Raw genomic sequence first — 23,705 nt, 5'->3', positions numbered from 1 at the left:
GATTCTTGCTCTCTTTATTCCAAAGGAACCAGGTTTGCTACTGAGTTTCCCTGTCCTCGGGGCTACTATAACCCTGAGCCCATGACCCAGAGCTTGGATAGCTGCTTGCCCTGTCCGCCTGGGCACTACTGTGGGAAGGAGAACTTGACTGCTGCCTCGGGCAAGTGTGATGCAGGTGAGTCTGGTTTCCAGTCTGTTTGCTTGATTCACTTGCCGAACTGTAGGCATCTAGTACGACTGAAGACACCCTGGGCATCCACCTGACTTGTGTCTGCTGGTTCAGATGGACACAGGCTTTATGTGGGATGTGGCTGGTCGCCACAAGTGGTTGTCTCTGCATCTGCCATTCTGAACCTGCTTAGGCAGCTGAATTGAGCCCTGTGACCATAAACTGAACTTAAAGGTTGCAGGATCTCTTCTCATCTTTGCTGATGTGGTATTATATAGAAGCATCATTGCACGTACTATTGCATGGAAAATTATGCCACGGTGGTGTTAAACTTTGGTGGTATTAGCCTGTCCACTATTCTGAGTGCTTATGGTTGTGCCGTGCATGTACATGCAAAGCCATCCCACTTCATTTATTCATGATCATTTCTGGGACTCTTGTCATTGCTAGAGCTTCTCGGTCATGTTTTCTGTTCTCAGGCTGGTTTTGCATCTCAGCTGCTTGGACCTCACGACCTTTTGATCTGGATAACTACACCAATGCCAACTGCCTCTGTCCAGCCACTGCCACTGGAGGGAAGTGCATAGCGGGTTTCTATTGCCCCAAAGGAAGCCCTGAGCCTCTTCCTTGCCCTCCCGGGTTTTACTGCAATGCCTCGGGTTAGTGTCTTTGGAGGAGTGACCTGTTTTGAGGAGAGCTGAAATAAAGGCATTGTGTGGACAAAGAAATGTTTGCTATTCAAGAACTTGTTAGAGAACTCTAAAGCTAAGTTCTGCTTTTGCGTGATGAACCTGACTTTGTCCAGGATTTGCTGCGTGACCTCGAGCAGTCACTTTGCCTCTGTGGCCATGTTCCCATCTTCAGAGGACCAGTGTGAACACATGTTCATAGACACAGAGGATCAGGGTCTCTTGTCAGACTCCCCTGTATTCTCTGCCTCTGCAGAGCCTGCACATGCTGGGATACTAACTGCTGCTTCATTTTCTCCCACTCCTTTTCTGTCCTTTCAGAATTCTTGCAGTGTGTTAAATTGGAGTTGCTTTTATCATGATACTTCAGTAGAGCTGTAACTGCTTGCAAGATGCCTTTGGTGCCTCCCTGGACTAGCATAGAACTGGGCTCAGGTTATTACCTTGCAGTGTTTGCCCAGAAGGAGTGGTTGTTTTTCCTGCTTTTCTCCCTTTGTCTTAGAGCTTTGAGTGCCATTATTCTCACTGTCTTCCAGGTCTGTCTGTCCCCAGTGGGGAGTGTACTGCTGGGTTTTACTGTAAAGGTGGAGCAGCTCTCCCTAAACCAACAGATGATGTGACTGGGAATATCTGCCCCATGGGGACTTACTGCAGTAAGTATCCAGCATCAGGCCAGACTAAAAAATTCATGTGGCATAATATCTGAAATACGGAAAATTTCATGTTATATAATATCTGAAACACTGATGGATGATTTTGAGAGCATGGTGGTGGCCAGCTTGCTAGGGTCTCATCAGAGTGCCCAAAGTCCCAGATTTTTCCCCTAGTTCTTCTCTTGGCCTGTTCTTTGAAAGTGATGACATATTTATCTCAATGCCTAAGCTTGTCTGTTTTTAGAATGTAATTAGCTTCACCTCTGTTCCCCTCAGTAAAATGAACCTAATAATGTCTGTCCTCTTCCTTGCAGCACTGTTTGATCTATGAGTGAAAAGTAAGACTTTGCTGATACTGTTTCCATGCTGCCGTGTGCTCATCCAACCCCTGAATGCTCATTTACTGTTTCATTGTTCATTTTTCTCTGTCTTGCTTCATGTCCTCACAGCTGCAGCATCAGCAGTACCCAAGCTCTGCCCAGCTGGCACCTTTTCCAGCCTCCTAGGGAGGAGAATGCTCTCTGAGTGCCAGCCTTGCCCCTCTGGCTTCTATTGCGAGGTACCTGGCCTCAGTGCCCCAACTGGAGAGTGCTGGGAAGGTAAATTGAGAATAAACTGCACTGTAAAAAGTCTCTGGGGACGTGCTCAAAGGACCATATGTGTGTTTGTATTGGACAAGTTCAAAATAAATGTCTTTCTGAAAGTCACTGGTTTAGAGTAGAAAAGCCAAAGGTGGAAAAACCATTCCCCTGCTGGGAGATCTGACAGGAGTCAGAGAGGTGCTGCAGACTGGAGAGGCATCCAGAAAATAGGAGTGATGTTGTTCATAGTATCTAAATGTTATTCAGTGCATGTCTCACACAAGAAATGCCTGCTTCTTTTTGACTCTTGAGCCTTCCTATGGATGAAAATTTAGAGACTTGCTGCCTACCTTGGTGGTTTCCTTATCCTGGCTGGAGAAGAATAAATTCTGGTTCTGTGTGAAAAGGCCATTTAGAGATTAAAGTAATGCTCATGTGAAAGCAGAACTGATAACGTTTGTGTATTCTGAACAATTAAAATATTGGCAAGGGACAGCTCTGACTTTCAGTGGGAAAACAATGCGTGAAGGGTTTCAGTAACTGAAAGGAAACAAAGATCAGTGCTATGTCCCTGTTTTTCTGTGCCACCTGTAAGTTTTGTCCTGTGTTCTGGGGATCACTGGGTGGTAAATTTCCTTTGAAATAGTGCAGCACACGGAAAGCCTTGATGTGCATTTGTCCCAGCAGCAGTGTGATTCAGATCAATTGTAATTTAAGGTCAGCAGTGTAAGGAATCTAAAGTCGGTCTATTTTTCCAGTGGCCAGTGAGGTGCTTTGTATGCTTGGGAGAACCTGTTCTTTTCTAATGAGCAGCCCCTCAATAGTATCTCTCGGTGACTAATTTAGCTTTCTTTCCTCTGTTTTCACTGCAGGCTATTACTGTGACAGCCAGCAAGGGCCAGTGATCGATTTTACCCTTTACCCATGCCCACAAGGTTTTTACTGTCCACCAGGGACGAACAGGAGCACTCAGTACAGCTGCCCTGCAGGAACCTTTGGACCAAGGCAAAAACTGAAAACTATCAAGGAATGTCAAAGATGCCCACCAGGAAAATACTGTGAATTCTCTGGACTTGCTGCCCCAACAGGTATGTTGCTATTATTCTGAGCATGTTTGCTGCTGCTGGAGAGTCATGTCAGTGACTGATGGTTAGTGCCAGGAACTGGAGTTAGGACTCTCGGGTTCTGATCTCAGCTAAGGCGAACCGTACCATTTTACTTGTCAAGAACTTTCTGAGAAAGAAAAAGATTCTTTTTTCTAAGCGAGAAGGGAGAGGAGGGCTGCAGAAACTAGAATTCTATGTATGATACCTCATCAAAAAATCCAGTGGGGAGTTTTCCAGTGTTAAACCTGTCTGGCATTCTTTTGAGAATTAGTTTGTTTTTTCAGCTTAGTTCCCGAGGAACTAATCCTTTGACGTAATTGATGCACATGTGATTCAGCTTAGCAGAGAAAGAGGGCAAAATACCCAGCAATGGCATCTCTCCACATTTTTTTTTTTTCAAGATTTTTTTTTCACAGCAGCACCGATGATTTTTTTTGCGTTGCTCCTTGTTCTGTATACGTAAAGGCCCTAATTCAGCAAAGCACTTTATTAAAATCCTTAATGCTTCAGGCTTTGCTTAAGGATGTGTTGAGTATGTGCCTAAAGAGAAATGCTGAAGTACTTGGTGAAATATGCAGGCAAGGCTTAGTCTGAGCTAAGTAAAGTGCTTCCTTATCTAGGAACTGTCAGTCTGGCAGCTGCTACCAGTTCTGCCCTCCTTACAGTTACAAGCAGCTCCTCTCCTTGATGATCACTAATTTGTAGACTGGCAGTGGCTCTGCATGATGGCATGGAAAATGACTGTATTTCAGTCTGTAGTCTGAAATTTGCATTTATGTGCATATTATTTTAATACATTTATGTATTTTGTATATGATACTCTGTTTTCTAGGAGACTGTGCTGAGGGATTTTGGTGCAAAAGTGGTGCCCGAGTGAGAAAGCCCCAAGATGGAGAATCAGGACTTCCTTGTCCTCCTGGTCATTACTGTCCTGAAGGTAGGATGCTTTGCATAATTTTTCTTAATTCATAGAGGTGGAGTTTCCTCACTCTGGTGCAATTGATTTTGCCAGGTGCTCCGCTTCCATTGCAGTGCCCTCCTGGCACATGGTCTGGCAGTGAAGGCAGTGGGAGTTTGCAGGAATGCCAGCCTTGCCCTGGGGGATATTATTGCAATAGCTCTGGCCAGAGGGCCCCCTCTGGGCACTGCAGTGCAGGGTAAGTAGAAAAGCAAATGCATTTATGAGCTCTGTGTAAGGAGAGGTGCTCTACAAGGGGTCTTCTTTACCTTCTTGAAATAAAGAGACGATGTTCCTGTATTCACGGCTGCAGGTACTACTGTGTCGCTAGGGCCCAGACCCCGATGCCCACTGATGGCCTGTCAGGAGCTCCGTGTCCAGTCGGTCACTTTTGTCCTCTTGGATCCAGGAGTCCAGCGCCATGCCCCCCTGGCTCCTACACACCCCATATCCGTGGAGAGAAGTGCCATGCTTGCCCAGAGGGCGACTACTGTGTCCCTGGCAAGAAGCCACAGCCCTGTCCCCTGGGTGAGTTAGGGTCCCATTTCAATGCCAGGTTTGCTTTTGATTTTCAAAAACTGCCGATTCTGATCTGTTTGCTCTTTTCCAGGGTATTTCTGTCCCAAGGGCACAGCTCTTCCAACTGCTTGTCCGGCAGGGTCCTATAGCCCTTCACAAAGGCAAGCCAGCTGCCTGCCCTGTCCTGAAGGGTAAGAGTGAGACAGTGAGCTTAGCATTGTAGGTATCAGTGAGGGACTACTGGAAATAATTGTTTATCCAGTCATCATGGAGCAGCACGTGGAGGGAAGATTACTTATTTTACCACTGAAGAGCACTTGTCTCTGTGACAGAGCACCTATTGAGATTTGTTTAGCAACACTGTATAGTTGATTTATGGGACCAGGCAAAGTCTAAAACACAGGTACAACTACACTGGAAGGGAATTTAGATCAGAAGACTATTCTGAGCAAGGAAACCATTGACACTGTAAACTTTTTTCATGTCTGAAGTAATAGATGTTTCCTTTGGTAACAGGCTGGCAGAGGCCTGTTGAAGGGGAAGAAGTTCTTGTATATTCACCTGATGCTGAGTCTGGCTTTTCCTTGGGGGATTCATCTCCAATTACTGACTGGATTTGACCTTGATTAACTTTTACAAGTTGATGAATCACAGCCTGGATGTGTTATGACTCAAGATAAGAAAATTATGTCTCTGTGGCTTTTGCAATTATGCTATCAATTTGGCATAGGAGGAAACAACTAAAATGTAGTAATATGTATAAGCAGGTCTCTTTTGTGGTCAGTACAGCACAGTGCAACAGCCACATTAGACTAGCTAGTCCCATCATTAAGTGGATAGAATATTGCTAGAAAATGTCTTTTTTTTTCCTTCCTTTTTTTAAATCTCCCTTTGGACCAGGTTCTTCTGCCCCAAAAATTCCTCTTCCTTTTCGGAGAATGAATGTTCAGCTGGCCACTACTGCCCTACTGGTACTGCTTCTGCAACTCAGTTCCCATGTCCAAAAGGGACTTACAACCCACAGACTGGAAGCAGCCTGATGTCTCACTGCACCCCCTGTGACCCAGGTAAACAGCAAATAAGCGTATCTCAGGATGGTGACAGGAGAGTGTATGAAAATGTGTGTTGAGTGGTCTTGAGCTTCTGTGGTTGAGTGGATGAATTGTCTAAGTATGTAGCTTGTTCTCTGAAGTAGCTTTCTGCTTCTTTCTCCCAGTACTAATGGCATTGTGTTGCTTTCTCAGGGCACTACTGTGCACTTGCGGGGCAGTCGCATGTCACAGGACCCTGTTTGGCTGGGTTCTACTGCAGGGAGGGTGTTTCTACTCCAACACCTACAGATGGTCTTCTGGGGAACACATGCCCGAAGGGAACTTACTGTTCTGCTGGCTCTGCCTTCCCACAGCCATGTCCTCCTGGTCATTACAGCAACTCAACTGGGAATACTGGGGTTGAGGACTGTCTCCTGTGTGATGCAGGTACAGTACTGAAAGAAAAATTAATGAGATTCTAGCCAGCCGTCAGCATTTCTAAGGCTCCTAAGGAACTCTCTGGTTCTAGAGCAGGCAATCATGAACAACTGCTTTCTTGGAGACAGATGTTAAGCAGAGCATAGAGAGACTAAATCTGCCACTCTTCCACATAAGAGGATACTCACAGTGAGGTGTGAACTTCAGAGCTGTGAGCTGCCCTTCCCACCTTTTCTCTAGATGCTTTCGTACTTAGAGATGATATGAGGAGGGCTGTCTGTTCAGGCACGTAAGCTCTGTGCTTGCAGCTATTCTCAGTGAAAGCATCTCCAGGAGAATAGATGTGGGTAACATTAAACATGATGCTTCAGTGATTATTTCTTCATTACGTATTTGCTGTCATCCACCTTGTGTGACTAATATCATTATGGTCCTTTTGTGGTCCCTCTTAATTCCAGGATATTTCTGCAATGGGGCTGGACTTTTGTCTCCGACTGGATTATGTGAGGCTGGATTCTACTGTAGTGGAGGAGCCATTTCTCCTAAACCTCCCAGGGTAAGTTGTGCTTGTGGTGTAAATAGTGTAAAATGTCATATCTGACGTAAGGTCACCTTAGTTCTTTTGCACCAGGTTGAACTCTCCCTTGCTGCATTATCATCTGTATTAGGTACATCTGGTTTGTTGATAGTGAAAGGGGCAAGAGATAGCAAAATACACCTGGCCTTCTTCCAGCTTTTACATATAAAATCTGGCCAAAAATAGTTCTGTCTTTGTATATTGATGTGCAAAGCAGAGTGGGATGCCATATCAGATTAAAATTAGAGTTTAGGAATGCATGAGTTTGATTAGAATGCTGCATCTGTCAACCCTCCTCCTAGGCAAAATACAATAAGAATTTCTAAAGGTGATAAGACACTGGTTTTATGCCACAGCTCTCTACAGACTACTAATGAAGAAAGGGTGGTGCCATCTTCCAGTGGGATTTGTTATGGGCAGATTTCTGATCCCTTATTTTGGCAAAGGATAGGTGTGCAGCCTTAAACACTGAGGCGTGAGCACAGCATTTTGTACTACATGCCTAATTCTCTTCGCCATTAGAATCTGACATAGATCTTTTTACAAGGCCACCCTTTGAGTTTGTAGACTCTAACTATGGTGTTTTTCTTCAGACAACAGTCAGTGGAGGGCCATGTCCACCTGGACATTACTGTGTGGTGGGGAGCAGCAGCGCCCAGCCATGTCCTGCAGGGAGTTACAGCCCATCCTGGAGTATGACGCAGTGCTTGGCATGCCCAGAGGGCTTCTACTGCACCTCGGCTTCCTCAAACTACACTGACTGCCCTGCAGGTGGGTCTGATTGCACCTACCCACTCATTCTGGGAAAGTTTATTTAAGGGATTAGCAGAGGCCCCTACAGCTATTTGGAGTAGATTTGTCATTGGACTGGGTTGCATGAGGCACAGGTCTCTTCCACTGGACAGATCAATGACCTTGGTCAAAGCACTTAAGCTCTTTGGGATTCAGTTCCTGTCTGAATGTGGAAAATGGTAAATGAAACAGTTTCAACAGTAGACCTTTATCACACACTTTGAGACCCTTTCATTAAAAACTACATGCTACTAAAACTATTGCTAATCCTCAGCCCTAACCAGCTTTGTTTTATGCAGCCAGTGTGATGTAGCTGTCACAGAGTAGTGATAAATAGCAGGATGGGCCCACCATCATAGCTTGGGCTCAGTCCTTCACAGAAAGAGATGAAGAGAATGCTATGTGTGCAGACTGGGGAATCTTCCTAGGCTATTATCAGTGTGTGTTAACCTTTATGAAGTTTGTCTTTTCTTTCCTAGGTCACTATTGCCCCCGGAATACAGAATTTGCCACACAGTATCCTTGTCCCCCTGGAACCTACAGTGAAGCTTTAAATATCTGGGATGCTTCCAAGTGCCAGCTGTGTCCTCCTGGAAGGGTCTGTTCTAAGCCAGGCCTAGCAAGACCAGATGGACTGTGCATGCCTGGATGGTTTTGTCCACCTGGATCCACGTCAAGCAAACCAGTGTTTCCTGGAAATTACTCTGGTATGAAGGGGAACAATAAAGCGTGATGATGATTATTATTGAGCAGGTGGTATTACAGAGTCACCCAAAAGATCCAGCCGGGTTCAGGACAGCTTACTTTCCCTTTTTCCTTTTCCTTAATTCAGTGCTCTATTTCTGATCTTCATGAGTTCTTTAGGTAAGACAGAGTGCTTGCAGTTCTTATGTTTCAACTCAGTCTGTGTCTTTTCTATTAGCAGGCATGGCAGCTCCAGCTTCTGGATCTGTTGGGTTGTGCCAGGCAGGAACCTTTTGTCCTGCTGGTTCATTTCTTCCTCTTCCCTGCCCTCCAGGTAGGACAAGAATCTTTCTTCCTGCACAAGTTATTTTGGGTTGGGGATTTTGTACATTTGGGGATTTTCTCTTTTGCCAAGATCAGTAGGCAATCCCAGTCTTGTGCTGTGGCTGGTTCTGGTGTCTCTTAAATGACAGCCTTGCCTCTGCCCCCTGCATCAGGTTCGTACTGTGCAACTGCAGAGCTGGCAGCTCCGTCGGGTCCCTGCGAGGCTGGCTTCTACTGCACGGGGGGCTCCACGCTCCCAAACCCCATGGATGGAGCAGTGGGGAACATTTGTCCTCGAGGCCACTTTTGTCCTGCAGGGAGTTCTTCTCCATCTCCGTGTCCCCCAGGTAGGTTTGGCAGCTGCTGCACACTGTCATTTCTCTTCCCAGTGAGCTGCTGAGCTTGTCTCGGTGTGTGCCATTGTTCTGCAGCCCCTTGTCACTTTGTGCTGAAGTGTGCCTTGATGTTCCCCAAAGGACAGCTGCTGTCCGTACGAAAGCTTAGCCTCTAATCCAGTGTTGTTGTATTGGAAACATCAGTCCTAAATGTGCATTCAGACAGTAATTGAAAAACTGCCCCTGGAGCCTCAGTCTGTAGCCTACATGCTGCTGTACAGCTGCGGGGGGACACTCTTTGCTGAGCCCTCCTGAAGGAGATGTTGCACAGCTGAGCACGTACAGGAGCCTCTGCCACCCTCCCTGCACTGTCCTTTAACATCACTGTTAATGAGACAAAGGATTAAGTTGAATGAGGGAGACTGTGGAATGCTTATTTCTTTGCTGGGTTAAATCTGGAGTTACATTAAGCAAGTGATTGTACTGCTCAGTCCAGACCAGAAATGAATTAGGAATTCACCTCAGCCAGCAGTCAGGACCCACCTCTCACAGACCCCTCTTACAGGAAGACTGTCACCTACCCTCCATCGGGAGTGCTGGGGACTGTGCTCCCTTTGAATTTCTTCCAACCAGCATCCTTTTGGCATCTTCTGCAAGAGGTAGCCGGGGTTAGTGTAGCTAGAAAGTTACTGCATGAGCAGTTTGTGCTTCTCTCCGTAGCCACTTCCAGCAGGGTCTAGGATGATGTCAGAATGTGCTTTTGGTGGATTTTTATTTTCAGGCTCCTTTTTGGCTCATCGTGGTGGCCAGTCAGCACAGGATTGCCAGGCCTGCTTCCCAGGGTGGTTCTGCTCTCAGCATGGTCAGAGGTCCCCAGAGGGCTTGTGTAAAGAAGGATGGTTTTGCCCAGAGGGCTCTGTGTCAGGCCAACATTCAGGTAGGAAATCTTTGGGGTCATTCTTTACTTACAGGAGTTGCAGTGGCAAGATCTTAAAATCTGACTTCACTTACAGTTTCAAGTTATGTTTAGAAATGGCTACATTAAAAAATGTTTTCCAAAAATTAATTCGAGTAACACAGGTTAAGTAGGGGGTAATTGTGTGTAAATATAGTAGAAAAAATAAGGGATCTTACAAAGGCAAAAAACAAGCTGGAAAAATCTCCCAAGAAGAGTTTATTCCTTGTGGTGTTTTCACCTTTGCTACAAAGAGCTAGTACTCAATTGTCTAGTCTCCCTTTCATAAAGGTGATGTAGGAATAAGCGTAAATGAAACCCTGATGTGTTAGAAACACACAGGTGGCTGCTGTGAAAAGGAGCCACGGACAGTGCAGAGAGGCTGCAGCCCTGTCAGCTTTCTGCAGGCTGCAAAGGGCAATCTGCATGGCTGGTCGGTTAAAAGCCTGGCTCAGTGAGACCTGATGCTGGCGTTCAGAGTGCTCTGCATGGGCCTCCACTGCTCCAATCTGTGGTTAGCAATGCTTTTAACAAAACCAGGGGGGTTTTTGTTCTTTATAAAGCTTTTATCTTATTAAATCTTCCAGTTCTAGGTTTGTGGTGATGCTTCCTCTAATGGCACCGTACAGCTGTTCAGGACATCAGCAGAGCAGTGACGTTAGAAGTGTATTTCTTTTTTTGCTCCTAGACTATTTGTGTCCTGTGGGTCACTATTGCCCCACTGGCAGCCCAGAGCCCATACCCTGCCCCTCTGGAAAATATCAGGACCAGGCTGGTAAAAGCCAGTGTGAAACATGCCCAGCAGGAATGTAAGTGAAATGGATTCATTCCTTCCTCTTGATGCTTTCCTTAGGAATTAGTGTGTGTATTTCCCTCTGCCTTACGCTGTTCTGTGTGTAGTATCTGATATACGAGGCTGGTTTTCTTGTTTCTGTTTTCATATTATCTTTCCCTTTATTGTGTCTGTACCAAAACCCATGTATGTAGAAAATCTGTCCTGGTAGGTCTGTCTGCTGGAATGGACACAGTGGTCCTGACAGGTGGTATCTTGGCTCTCCATTTGTTTCCTTTCAAGTAATTTCCTTTCTTTTTATTGTGTAGTCTTAGGCTGTCACTGTTGTGGAGTAAAAGTTTCTTAGTCTCTGGCAGAACAGAGGGAGAGCATGGGCTGAGGCAAGATTTGGGGGTTTTTTTGTAGGTTCTGTGCCCTGAAAAATCACCCAGGTGATCTCCAAGAGAACTTCTCACATGGCGTGGTCAAACCAATAGAATGTCCAGCGGGATATTACTGCCCATCAGGAACAAAGGCTGCTGATCAGTACCCGTGCCCAGAGGGCACCTACAGCAACCAGACTGGGCTGGGAAATCCCAGGCAATGCAAGCCTTGTCCTGGAGGCATGTTTTGTGCCGGTGCAGGTAGGAATCACGTGTGGATTAAATAAAATCCTGGGCTGTTTTGTATCTAGAGAGTAAAAAAGTTCCACCAATGGGGGTTCTGGATGCAGTTCATATGACTTTTAAGTAGCGTTGGTAGTGATTTCTGGGACCTCTTGAGCAGAGATTCTTTGTGATTATTTAAAAGATTTTTACAAACTCTCTTTTGTAAGTTTAATTAAAGAGACAGATTCACATGGGGTTTTTTAGCAAAGATTATGAAACCAGAAGCGAAGCATCTCAGGTTCTGGGCCTCATTCGTTCTTGGCTGTCTCTTAGTGGAAAGACTGGTACCAATCAGCCCCTTCTGTAAAGGTGATCCAGAAGGTGGTTTAGGCCTTTAGTTATCTGGTTGTGTATGTAAATATGGAGACTGGAGACTGCAGATCGAGCTTTTAAGTAACAGCTAGTCACAGGCCAGTAGACTGAAATCATTGTGATGACAAGGCTTGTCTGGTTTGTTTAGTCCGGAAGCTGTGATTTATGTAATGCCACCGGCTTATTTGACTTTACGCTCATTTTCTTTAGGACTCTCGTCCCCAAGCGGTCCTTGTTTGCCTGGGTATTACTGCACTTCAAAGGCACGTATACCCAATCCTGTTAATGATGAGGCAGGCAGTGTTTGCCCAGCAGGCCATTACTGCCCACCAGGTAGCAGCAAGCCAGAGCTATGTCCCACTGGCACGATTTTACCTCAGTCTGGGATGGGTTACCATAACGCCTGTCTGCCCTGCCCTGGGGGGAAGTTCTGCCAAGGAGAAGGCCAAGCCAGTGTTTCTGGTGCGTATTGTGTGCATCTAACATCTTCTTTGTCTCCCAGTTTGGATTTTTTTTATGTTTTCTGATTGCTTCAACCTAATGCTGAAGCTTTTCTTTCTTGCAGGAACGTGTTACGCGGGGTATTTCTGTGATCTTGGATCCACACAGCCAGATCATAAGCGCTGCCCCCCTGGTTTCTACTGTCCTGAAGGCTCTGAATCCCCAATCCCGTGCAGCCCTGGAAGCTTCAACTCTGACAGTGGAAAATGGCAGTCAACAGACTGTCAGCTCTGCCCAGCTGGATACTTCTGCAGTGGTGAGTCTCTGCTGGTGTCTTTGGGAACTGGGGGGTTATGCAATTTGAATCAAGATAGACACCCACTACAGCTTTATTTCTTACAAGCTTGTCCTTAGCAGGCACAGGAAGAACAAACTCAGTAAGTGCCACACATCATCTTTGGTCAGCAACAGTTTCTGCAGGATGTACAATAAGTATAAATGCCCTGAATCATTTGTCTCCCAGAACTCCTCTTGGGTTCTCAATACCAGTCTCAGGTCACCCATAACATTTCTTGTTTCTTTCTGCCCTGGCTCAGCCACCTCTTCGAGAAGTCTTATATGTCTTTGGCCTCTCAGGGAAACAAAATATCCTGGCAAACAGGCGTTTGGTACTGGCAAGCAGCCAGGGTCTCTGCTCTGAGACAGCTGCTCCTTCTCGGAGGTTCTCACCATCTGTCTATACAAGATGTTTATTTGCTACCCCCAACGCTGAAATATTTGCGGTCACACTGACAGTGACAGATTCACCCACCGCCTACCGTGAGACTGAAGTAAAAGGGAGGAAATGACTGAGGTAACATGAGTTTCTAGCAGAGCTGGAACTACAACTGAGAGCCTCAGAATCACAGTCGAGTGTTTTAATTGGAAGCCTATGTTTCCCCCAGGCATATAACTCAAAACTGACTTTTCTGTGTGGTAGGATGTTCTTTGTCTGAGGCTGAGCTTCAGCGAACAGGTACTTTCTGACACTTGTTACAGGTATATAATGGAGATCATAATTTCAGGAGATAAGGCTTTCCATTGTCTTTGATCTGGCAAAGAGAAAGGAAAGGCTTTATTTTTGCTGTTGCAGGGCTGGGCAAAACCACTTCTGAAGGACCATGTTCTGCAGGCTACTACTGCCCACCTGGCCAGGCTTCAGTGACTCCCGTTCCCTCTCGCTGTCCACGAGGCTTTTACTGCCCCACGGGATCTGCTTTTCCTATACCCTGTGTGAATGGGACGTATCAGTCACAGGAGAGGAAGGACTTTTGTGACCTCTGCCCAGCAGGACTCTTCTGTGAACAGCCTAATGGAAGTGAGGAGTCTTGAGAGGACTGTGTGTTGTGATACAAAGGGATTCCATGTCACTAAGGGCTGAGCCTTCCTGTTAGACCTAGTGGAACAAAAAGGGATTTTGAATGCTGTAGCTTCCTTTCTTCTGTTAAGGTTCTACTAAGTCAGTACTACATGGATTGGACTGGACAGGCAGGTGCATCAGTTTCTGCCAAGAATGGAAATGAAAACACATTTCAAAGAATATGAGGTTGTAGGTGAACAAGTAGCCTGAAACCCAATCTTTCTCCTATCTGGGGAAAGAAACTCCATACCCAGGAGAGTACAAGTAACAAAGATATCTCTGTGTGGCAGCTCATGTGTGCAACCAAAAAAAAAAAAAAAAGTGGCTGCACAGGTGTGATTGAACTCCTTGGATGAGATTAATAAAACTGTAGACAGCTCCTTTATAGACTATCTGAGGTAGTTTTCTGCACTCCCTCTGTAGTCAACAAAGAGGAGGAGGCATTTCTGAGGTGCAATTTATCTTTCTCATTTTAGATGTCTGCCTTAGGATGAGATGAATTGCACTTGGAGTGCAGTTCCTCTGAAAGTGTTGTTTCTCTCCAATTACTGCAGCAGGAATCTGAACAACTGAATTGGAAGTGTGCACAACGAATCCCATGTCCCGGCTGAACTAGTAGGGGAGGAAGGCTGACTATGCTGCTAGAGAACGACGTTGCCTGTCACCTCTTGTAATATCTCCTGAGCAAGGTGCTATTCTTTGTATCGCAGGTTCTGGAGCACACACACCTGAGGTGTGTCCTGCTGGGTATTTCTGTCTGCCCGGTACCAACTTCAGTACAGAGCACCCGTGTCCGAAGGGTACCTTTGGCCCCAGGACTGGTGCCATTAGCCAGTCTGACTGCGAGCCCTGCCCAGCAGGTAAGGAGGGACTTGGCACAAGACACCTGGGGGGCAGACGGGGGAAGGCTGAGGGAAATAGGACTTCTCCCTTCATATTACTGACTCCTCCGCTGATCTCCTGTGCAGACCCTCACACTGAGATTGCTTTTCTCTTCATTTTAGGCATGTATTGCTCAGCACCAGGTCTATCCCAGCCTTCTGGATTTTGCTATCCGGGTTATCATTGTGCCAAGGGAGCCATCAGCCCAGCCCCCTTTAAACACAGGGTGAGTGGGTGCCAGGCAGCAGCACAGTGAACCCAGTGACCTGGGAACAAGGACTCCACAATCTTGTAGTGTCTGGTGTATCATTTTCCAAGCATTACTGCTCTGTATGAGGTTGCTCATGCCTTTCACTGCTGCCCTTGAGAGCTCCTCAGGTGTAGTGACATGCTGCTCTTAATGTCTGCTGGAATATGTTGCTGCCTACTAATAAATTCTGGCCAGATCTCAGTTTCTATAGATGGCACTGGAGTGTACTGTCTAATATCTCTTCCAGAAGACGTCATCTTCTGGGATAGGACAGCCACTCCTCGGCAGCCAGTGCCCCTTTAATGCCAGCTGTGGTCTTCATTTAGTTTCAGTAGCAACAAACTTGTAGGGCTCAGCTCCTGTGTGCCCTTTCCAGAACCTGTCTCTGTAGAGACAACCTTCAATAACCATTTTTCTCTCCTTTGTATTTTTCTGATACAGGTGGAATCTTCCAGCCTCGGTCTGCCTGGTAATGACATCTGTCCTGTGGGGCATTTCTGTCCCCGGGGTACAGGGTACCCCATGCCCTGTCCTCCTGGATCCTTCTCTGCCATCGTGGGCCTGGAGGCGGAGGAGCAGTGCCAGCCCTGCCCCGCCGGGCGGTACTGCAGCAGGGCAGGACTGGCTGACCTGGCCCAGACGTCGCTCTGTAACCCAGGGTGCGGTGAGACAGCTGCTTGTTAGCGGCCGAGTACAGCCGGCAGGATTGCTGTGGGTTATAGTGTGTCCAAACTAAAAGATACCAGACCTGAACGTTTCTTGACAAATGCCTCGTTACTAATTTTTATACTCAAGGTTAATTAAACTGCAGACCTTATTCTTAGCTCTTCGAGTGGGCTATACAGCATCCACTTGATGATCTCAGTAGATGTTTCAGAGCCATTTATGTTTGCCTGACATTCTGCCCCAGCCTTATACGCTGTTTTCACCATAGGTTTAGTGCATTACAAATCCTTATTTAGCCTCATAATCACACTTGCTGAGAATTTGACCTGGGTATCCTTTTTTCCTTCTGTGTTTTATCTCTTCTCCCACAAGATGGTGCAATAACCGGTGACAAGGTAGCATTTCCAGCCGGCATAACGCAAGCAGAAAGTGACGTTAGCAATATTTGTCCATCTCACGAGCATGCCTCCTAGCAAGAGGCTACAGAAGCTCAGTTTATTTTATCTGTGAAAGAGAATCTTAGAGGCGATTTCAGTGTAATGTAACGAGATTTTGTGGAGAAAGATTTCTGATAGCAGATGGCTCTTGAATCTAGTGCAGAAAATCACAATGAAATTTGGCTGGGAGTTGAACCTAAGCTCAGAATACAAGTAAGGGCTGCGTTTGGAATGGCTGAAAATAATTAGCCACAGAAACAGACTTCCTGGGAATAAGAGGGATTTGCCGTATCTCAGTCAAATGCTAAGCCTTCCCAAAAACTCCTTTAACTCTAGTAAGATGCTATAGCCTCTCTGCAACAGTATTTCTGGGTTTTCTGGGCTGTGTGATAATCAATATCACATGATTATAAATGACCCTTGACTTCCAAAATCTGTGTGAAGTTCTTGCTCTCCAACAGGTACAATTTGTGCTTTGCCCAGGCTGCTTCTCAACACCTCCACCATGTAGCAACCATCACTTCTCACAGCCTGCTGTTCAGTCTAGATAGGTCTTGCTTCCAGGCAAAAAAAGTGCAGCTTTGCTGTTCTTTTGTTCAGTGCTGTTCCTTTTGCACTCAGTCATTTGACTTAAGGACTAGGGATTGTTTCTTCTTCAGAAACTACATCCTTTGAATCCTTGTCTACCCCATGCGATGGGACCATGCCTCACATTTCCTTATTGCTTAGCTCTTACCATAGTAGTTTTTATATTTCTTCATCTTTACTTGTTGGGAGGGAAGTGGTAAAAGGAAGAGTCAGTGTAGAACTAAGTGGCATTAAAGCAGAAGCCTACAAGAATACTGGGGATAAAAGGAGGTTAAGCAAAGACAGCCTGAACTGAACACATGGGCCCTGTGCTTACAAGTAAAAAAACCTTGAGTTTTCAAAGGCTTTTCCTTCCAGTCAGCTTAGTGCAAAAAAGCCTTTTACCAGGATTTTCAAGTGGGCACTAAATTACAGATGAGGGAGAGAACACATTAGCAAAACTGAAATAAACTGCATTTTCAAGGGTTGTTTCTTAATGTGCTGACCCTTGGTTCTTGATCAGTGCCTCCCCATCTATTGCCTCTGAACAGAGCTGCAAACTCATTGTTTCAGGTCCGAATTCTCTCTCTACAGGTATGTTTGCCTGGAAGGAAACTCTGCGCCTTGCCCTTCTGATGGGACTCACGGATACAGGTGTCCCAGTGGCTTCTACTGCCCTGCGGGTACCGGGCTAGAAGTGCCCTGTGAGCCTGGCACCTTCAGCCCTGCACCTGGGGCGAGTGCCTGCCTCCCGTGCCCGGCCGGTATGGTCTGCAGCAACGCCACCACTGTGGAGCCCCTCAGCTGCCCCAGAGGTGAGTGATACATCATCGCCCTCTACAACTCCCTGAAAGGAGGGTACAGAGAGGGGGGGATGAGTCTCTTGAACCAAGTAACAAGAGACAGGCCAAGAGGGAATGGCCTCAAGCTGTGCCAGGGCAGGGTCAGACTGGCTCTTAGGAAGGATTTCTTTGCAGAAGGGGTTGTTGGGCGTTGGAATGGGCTGCCCAGGGCAGGGGGGGAGTCCCCATCCCTGGAGGGGTTGAAGAGTCGGGTTGACCCAGCGCTGAGGGATCTGGTGGAGTTGAGAACGGTCAGTGTGAGGTTCATGGTTGGACTGGAGGATCTTCAAGGTCTTTTCCAACCGAGATGATTCTGTGATACGTGTGTGCAGCAAAACCCCAAACACGTGAAGGGGAAGAGGCACGACGGATGCCTGCGCAACTCTGGCTGAGCTGTAGTGGTGGTTCACTCAGCGGGTGGGGTATTTGCCAGTAGTTAGAGCAAGCTCAGCGTTCCCACCTCTTTCTCCTTCCTTTTTTGAGCAGTGTCTCATTCAGCTCTCAATGTGCAGGTTACTATTGTCCAGCTCGGACCACTGTCCCCCTGCCGTGCCCCGAGGGGACACTGAACACCTTGGAGGGGGCACTGGCCCCCAGTGCCTGCAAACTGTGCCCAGTGGGGAGGTACTGCAGAGGAGATGCCAACTGGGAACCTGATGGTGAGTTTGGTTAATAACACACCACCCAGAGCAGAGGGGTTGGAGATTCAGGGCTGAAGCGTGCAGGGAAGCAGAAAACCTATCTCAGTGAACAGATGTAGTAAAGGCTATTGGAGGGCACCCTTCTACCCTGTGCTTGTGCCTATTGGTCATTTCTTTTCTCCATTTCATTTGTTTAACTGAGCATTTGTTTTGGATGTTACTTTTATGTTACTGCATTACTTTCCTTGTCCGCCTTGATTTTTTCTGCTTTCTCTTACTTTGCTTTTAACCTTTTTATTGCTCTTCTTTCTGTCCTCCTAAATCCTTCCCCTCCCATTGAAGCACAGAGTAATTGTCACTGGGCTGAAATGCAAAGGTTAGACACGTGAAAAGAAGACATGCAGAACTATTTCCACAGAAAACAAAATATGGAGAACCAGTTGGAGAAGTGAGAAGGTAAGCAAATGCCAGATGAGGTCAAGAAATGAAGTGATAGAGGCCAAGGATTGATGGCAAGGAGGAAAGGCAAACCAAAGGTGAATGGCCCAGGATATCAGCAGTGATAAAACAGGATGAGGATGGGCTTCAGCTTCTCTTCTCTGAGTTATCTCCCTACTTCTGAGTGTTTGAGGAGGTGCCTCTTCACTGACCATGGTGCCATGGGCTGGTGATTGCAAGTCTCTCTTCTCCCACACAGGTCTGTGTTCAGCTGGGTACTACTGTGAAGGAGGAGCCACTGATGCCATTCCACGTGGGACACCTGTGTTCCCGCTCAGTGGGCCCTGCCCACTGGGGCACTATTGTCCAGAAGGGACTCATTTCCCAGTTGCCTGCCCAGTTGGGACCCTGAACAATGCCACAGGTGAGTATGACTTCACCCACAGGTTTCTCCACTGGCCCACAAGAGGGTGGTGAGGGGGTGCTCCTTGATCGCTGAAGGGTATTGGTACGCTCAGCCAGGCCTGGTGGTAGCAACATGTTATCAATTCAAATAAGTGCTGTGACTGTACTGGGTGTACTTTCATCTCCCTCTCTTGTTGGCCTTGACTTTTGTTTTCCTCTTCAGGTGGTACCTCCCCAGAGAGCTGTGTGCCTTGCTATCCTGGGTCTTTCTGTGCTAGCGTTGGTTTGAGTTCTCCGACAGGACCTTGTACTGAGGGGTTTTACTGCCCAGCCAACTTCAGCTCCATCAGCCCCACGGCATTTCTCTGCCCTAAGGTACTGCTTAGGGACAGCTGGGCAGGGAAAGAGGTGGGTCTCAGCTCTGGGCAGGAGGTGTTCTCTTCCACAGTGGCCAAGGGTCACACATGCCTGATTGAAATGTTGATTACATCCACATGGGGTGTTGCCCTAAAGGTTCACCTTTTACACAGACCCTAAGTTTGCCATGGTCTCCATGAAATCCTCTTTCTTCTCTGTTATTGCCAGGGTCACTTCTGCCGGTCAGGGGCAGCGCACCCAATGCCGTGCCCCGCTGGGGAATACCAGCCGGCCAGGGGCTCTGCGGCCTGCGTCCCGTGCCAGAGGGGCTTCTACTGCCAGGAGCTGGTTGCAGGAGACCCCAAGCGCTGCCCACCACATTCTTACTGTCCTGCAGGTACACTGAAACTCACATACCAGCTGCGCCAAGGATTCAAGGGTTGTGTGTCTCACTGTGATCCCAGAGTTGTACAAACCTCTTTCCTGTGGGCCAGGTGATGAGGGGGTGGCAATGAGCAAACGTGGCATAGTTGCTACCTTGCTTTCTGGGAGTCATTTGTTATGTTCTGATATGGTTCTAGAGTCTTGTCAGACTGCAACAGTCTCCCTAGAGATTTTTATTGTGTTTGTGGCCTCCCTTTCAGGCACACAGGTTCCTCTCACGTGTCCTGAAGGCACCTTCACTCCTGCAAATATGACTGGCCTCTGGAATGAGAAGGAATGCCTGCCGTGCTTACCTGGTCACTATTGCAGGTTATGAATCATTTCAATCTGGCCTTTTTTCACTTTGTCTTAAACAGTTTGGCATTCTTGTTCTGTGCTAAGTTGATGCTAAGCTCCTCCCAGCTTCTCTACCACGTCGCTGTCATTCAAAGAAAGGAAATATAAGCTTAGACACAGCTTTTGGGTACAGACGTGTTGGATTTGTGAATTTTGGGAGGCATCTCAAAGCAGTCTGTCATTGTCATGCTACAAAGAAGCATCTGAAAGAGATAGTAGGTAGCATGTGTGAAAACATGGAAGTAATCCAGAAAGTCAGCACAGTGGGAAATCATCCACAATTACACCTAAAGCAATTTGCCCACATTCGTGGAATTTGAACTCAAAAGTGCCTGGCTTGTTCTACTCATCTGCATGTTTTTATAAATGGAAAAGGGCCTATTTTCTCTCTTGTCAGTGTAAGAAGTTATTATTTTCTGTTGCAGACTTTGCAGAGTTCATTGCATCAACACTTGCTCTGTTCCTGCACCAATCATTAGCAGTAGGTCGTATATGAATCCATATTGTCCCCTCTGCTCCAGGCATGGGCGGCTGGAGGGAAAGTGTGCTGCTGGGTACTTCTGCCTTGCTGGGAGCTCTCAATCCACCCCCCAGGGCCATGGCTTTTCCTGGCGCTTCCCATCTGGGTGCCACTGGGGTCAGGTGTGTGCAGGGCTGTGTCCTGCAGGTGAGTGAGAATCTCAGTAGTATTTAAAGTATAGAATATTGCCTTGCTTCTAATCAACTGGAGAGTTTCTGTTATCTTGCATAATATACTGTGATCCCTTTTTTGAAGTTGTCATTTTTTCATTGATTGCCTCTCTTTTTACATCTGTTGAACAAAGAAGTGTGCCTGACCAAAAAGACTACCTTGAATTTGTGGTGCTAGTCCAGAAAAGTTTGCTGAGTGTTGGTTTGGCTCTCCATATGCACAGCAGCATCCCAACAGCTGCGTAGATGTTAATTCTACAACCACAGGAGGCTCTTGCTGAGTCATTTTTGCCATTGGAGGGCTTTCATATTTTACTTTCATCTCTTTCCCATCCATTTCTGTAGGTTTCTACTGCCTGGAGGGATCTGAGCTACCTATAGCATGTCCTGCCAATACTATTAGAGAAGTTCCAGGGGCTGTGAAGAGAGAAGACTGCCTGCCCTGTCCACCAGGCCGCTGGTGCAAAACAGGTTGGAACTCGGGGGTAAACAGTGAGGAGAGGGAATGGGAGTTGTTTTTCAAGAGTCCTGTGTATCCCTGAGTCTGGTGAGGCTAGCTTTGACACCAGATACTGCTTTGTGGAATAGTCCTTGCAGGACACAGTGTCTCTAGTGATGAGCTCTAGTGTCTGCAGAGAAAAAGAGACATTTAACACTGTTAATCAAATGTGCTGTTCCAGCAAACATTAGAAACGTAGCAGAACCTGAGATCACAACCAGTATCCAAATATCCCTGTGTGCTATCTGTCAGGAGAGGGGCTTGGGCTGTGGAGGTGGACCGTACACATCTGTGCAGTAGTTTAGGGAGGACCCAGGGAGGATACAGAAGAAAGGTGTTCCAATTACAATGAAAAGATGACTCCATAAAGCCCTGCTTTCTGCTTGTTAGGGGATTCAGAGGCCTACCCGTGCCCGTCAGGACACTATTGCTTTGGAGGCAATGGCAGCGACCACAGCAGTCTCCTGGCACCTCAGAAATGCCCTCCGCAGACTTACCGCAAGCACCCAGGAGCTCAGAGCCTCACAGATTGCCAGCCATGTCCTCCAGGCTACCACTGCCCTTTATCAGGTAAGTGCCAGGTGAAAGTCAGCCCTTTTCCATCTCCAGAGCGGATGACAGAACTCCTTAAGATGAGATAGGGAAAGGGAGAGGTAGTTCATGTTCACAGCGAGCTAAGAGCTCTTCTCTAAAACCCCTCCTGGCCATTCAGCCTACTTTTCTTCATTCCTTTCTCTTCCTAACAGGTCTGACCAGGTTTGAGGATTATCCGTGTCCCCCTGGTTACTGGTGCCCTGGTCAAGGGGACACTTTCCTGTGTCCAGCTGGTACTTCCAGGATCCAGCCTGGTGCAAAGTCATTGGAAGAGTGTGATCCCTGCTCACCTGGATACTATTGCCCGGATCCAGCACAGACAGGGCTACCTAACACCCAAGGAGTACCCTGCAAACCTGGCTACGAATGCCCAGCAGGTGACACGACCGTGCTCCTTTGTTTTCTTTATTTCCAGCTATTTCCAAGTCTAGATGGCTGAGCACTGCGCAGCAGGCACAGCTGTAGAATTTAGCAGTGACTGTAGTCCCATTCTTGCAGCAGCCCTCTTAGGACGCAGTCACTGATGGAGTGGTTTTAGAATTAGATTTATTACCCTGAAGCCTTTTCGTGGCTTTTGGCCTTTGAATTCCTGTCTCCTCTTCCTCAGCCCTCCCTTCCTGTTCTCGTTTAGCTGAGGTTCCCAAAGAAAGTCTGGGCCTAGAAAAGGATGATAAAACCTTTTATCATCCAGGGCTAGGCATTCAGGTGTTAGTACTTCATGCTAAATAACAAACTAGTTCCCAACAGATCCATGCCCTTTTGTGAGCAACAGGAAAAGTGCAATGTTTATGGACAGTGACACTTAATAAAGCCCCCTTGCTCACATTCTCACCAACACATACTCTCCTGTTCTGGGAATGTCACATAATCACTGTTTCCCCTTTTTTCCACCAGGTTCAGTAAATCCAAGGCCTTGCAGGCCTGGCCTATACTGTGGTGCTCACACAGCCGTGCCTTCCATGTGCCCTGCTGGGTATTACTGTCCTGAAGGATCGTCGACATACAATAGCCCTGAGCAGCTGTGAGTACCCAGCATGTATGGTAATTAAAGCAGCCAGCTTTAAGTTTCTAAAAACTCTGAATATTGTGAGATGTGCCTGTGATAGAACCTGAGTTAATGCTTCAGCCACAGTCTTTGTGCATTGTGCAGAAGCAAAGGTATCTTTGTAATTTCAGTTCTGGATTTGGTGGCTGCAAAGACTGAATAGGGTGATTTATGATTTTTGCTAGTTGGCCTGAGCCTGGAACTAGATGAGAACCATTTCTGATTTTGCCCTCCGTTTGTACTGGTCATTGAATCCAGAAATCAAAACCTTTTCAGAGCCTTTTTTCCCTCTTCCTGCCTTGTTTTGGCTTCCAGGTGTGTGTTTCCCTACTACTGTCCCCCAGGCAGTGGTCATCCACTGCCTTGTGAAGGAGGGTACATGGCCCTCAGCTCGCCTGGTCCAAGGGATTCATTTGAGAAATTCTGCAGAATCTGTGACGCAGGCACCTATCGCAGTGACTCCCTCATCACAGCACCCTGCCAGCCCTGCCCAGCCGGCTTCATCTGCCCACAAGGTAACTGGAGCTGCCATGGAGGAGTGGGGCAAGAAATAGCAGCTTAAACTGTAACCAGAAAGTTTTAAGTTCTGTGTGGGCAAAGCTCTCAATCCTCTACAGCTATAAATCCCTGGTGTGGGCTGTCACATTTAGTTTGTGGAGCATTTGTTGTGGTAGGGTGTTACGAGAGTTTAGAGAAACGGGTCAAGAGTGGTTTGGATACTGGTGTCCTGTCTCTCAGGGGCTGACCTCTCAGGCCTTTGAGACCCTTGTTTTCTCTAATTTTGGGGCTTAGCTTGAGAGGTCTGGAGTTAATGTGTTACCAGAAATAGAAGAGTGAACCTAGGGATTCCCAGTTTGCTGTGTGACAGCCACTCCTGCTTCAACCTGCTGGATTAGGAGGCAGGAGGAGTAGCTTTACAAGCATTTGAAAGCCTCTGTTGGCTGGGATCCTGGGTGAAGTTCACTGATGTGTTAGCTGCTGCTAGATAGTGTGGAGGAAATCATGCCTACCCACTCTTGCCACTGCGTTTGTCCAGTGAAATAGCTGGGACAAAGAAATCGAGATTTATATTTAAATAGAAATTACATTGGAAAATGTTGAGTTGATTAGCTTCATATATACATACATGTCTATATATAGATTTGTATGTATGAACACATATATAGGTGTGTGTGTGCATGTATAACTGGAATAAATAAGTGGTCTCTG

At 46.9% G+C, this 23,705-nt stretch overlaps 1 protein-coding gene across 1 annotated transcript in view; it reads left to right on the top strand.

Moving 5' to 3' along the window:
* The window catches only part of LOC141935161 (uncharacterized), a 98,677-nt gene that overhangs the window by 4,476 nt on the left and 70,496 nt on the right, over positions 1 to 23,705 (top strand). The window contains exons 8-43 of the mRNA XM_074851150.1: positions 26 to 175; positions 649 to 828; positions 1,395 to 1,511; positions 1,961 to 2,110; positions 2,965 to 3,180; positions 4,031 to 4,135; positions 4,211 to 4,355; positions 4,470 to 4,684; positions 4,767 to 4,866; positions 5,576 to 5,742; positions 5,920 to 6,153; positions 6,603 to 6,700; positions 7,315 to 7,492; positions 7,993 to 8,220; positions 8,436 to 8,531; positions 8,695 to 8,868; positions 9,638 to 9,793; positions 10,500 to 10,620; positions 11,010 to 11,227; positions 11,774 to 12,025; positions 12,129 to 12,320; positions 14,114 to 14,263; positions 14,408 to 14,511; positions 14,977 to 15,194; positions 16,800 to 17,020; positions 17,560 to 17,706; positions 18,386 to 18,550; positions 18,755 to 18,906; positions 19,117 to 19,285; positions 19,533 to 19,641; positions 20,190 to 20,335; positions 20,704 to 20,829; positions 21,248 to 21,427; positions 21,604 to 21,828; positions 22,346 to 22,472; positions 22,812 to 23,011. Of these exons, the coding sequence (XP_074707251.1) occupies positions 26 to 175; positions 649 to 828; positions 1,395 to 1,511; positions 1,961 to 2,110; positions 2,965 to 3,180; positions 4,031 to 4,135; positions 4,211 to 4,355; positions 4,470 to 4,684; positions 4,767 to 4,866; positions 5,576 to 5,742; positions 5,920 to 6,153; positions 6,603 to 6,700; positions 7,315 to 7,492; positions 7,993 to 8,220; positions 8,436 to 8,531; positions 8,695 to 8,868; positions 9,638 to 9,793; positions 10,500 to 10,620; positions 11,010 to 11,227; positions 11,774 to 12,025; positions 12,129 to 12,320; positions 14,114 to 14,263; positions 14,408 to 14,511; positions 14,977 to 15,194; positions 16,800 to 17,020; positions 17,560 to 17,706; positions 18,386 to 18,550; positions 18,755 to 18,906; positions 19,117 to 19,285; positions 19,533 to 19,641; positions 20,190 to 20,335; positions 20,704 to 20,829; positions 21,248 to 21,427; positions 21,604 to 21,828; positions 22,346 to 22,472; positions 22,812 to 23,011 (5,931 nt within the window). The remainder of the gene's footprint in view (positions 1 to 25; positions 176 to 648; positions 829 to 1,394; positions 1,512 to 1,960; positions 2,111 to 2,964; positions 3,181 to 4,030; positions 4,136 to 4,210; positions 4,356 to 4,469; positions 4,685 to 4,766; positions 4,867 to 5,575; positions 5,743 to 5,919; positions 6,154 to 6,602; positions 6,701 to 7,314; positions 7,493 to 7,992; positions 8,221 to 8,435; positions 8,532 to 8,694; positions 8,869 to 9,637; positions 9,794 to 10,499; positions 10,621 to 11,009; positions 11,228 to 11,773; positions 12,026 to 12,128; positions 12,321 to 14,113; positions 14,264 to 14,407; positions 14,512 to 14,976; positions 15,195 to 16,799; positions 17,021 to 17,559; positions 17,707 to 18,385; positions 18,551 to 18,754; positions 18,907 to 19,116; positions 19,286 to 19,532; positions 19,642 to 20,189; positions 20,336 to 20,703; positions 20,830 to 21,247; positions 21,428 to 21,603; positions 21,829 to 22,345; positions 22,473 to 22,811; positions 23,012 to 23,705) is intronic.

The sequence above is a fragment of the Strix uralensis genome, chromosome 26 (genome assembly GCF_047716275.1).
Source record: "Strix uralensis isolate ZFMK-TIS-50842 chromosome 26, bStrUra1, whole genome shotgun sequence".
Lineage (NCBI taxonomy): Eukaryota > Metazoa > Chordata > Aves > Strigiformes > Strigidae > Strix > Strix uralensis.
This window is presented reverse-complemented; position numbering and strand designations above follow the sequence as displayed.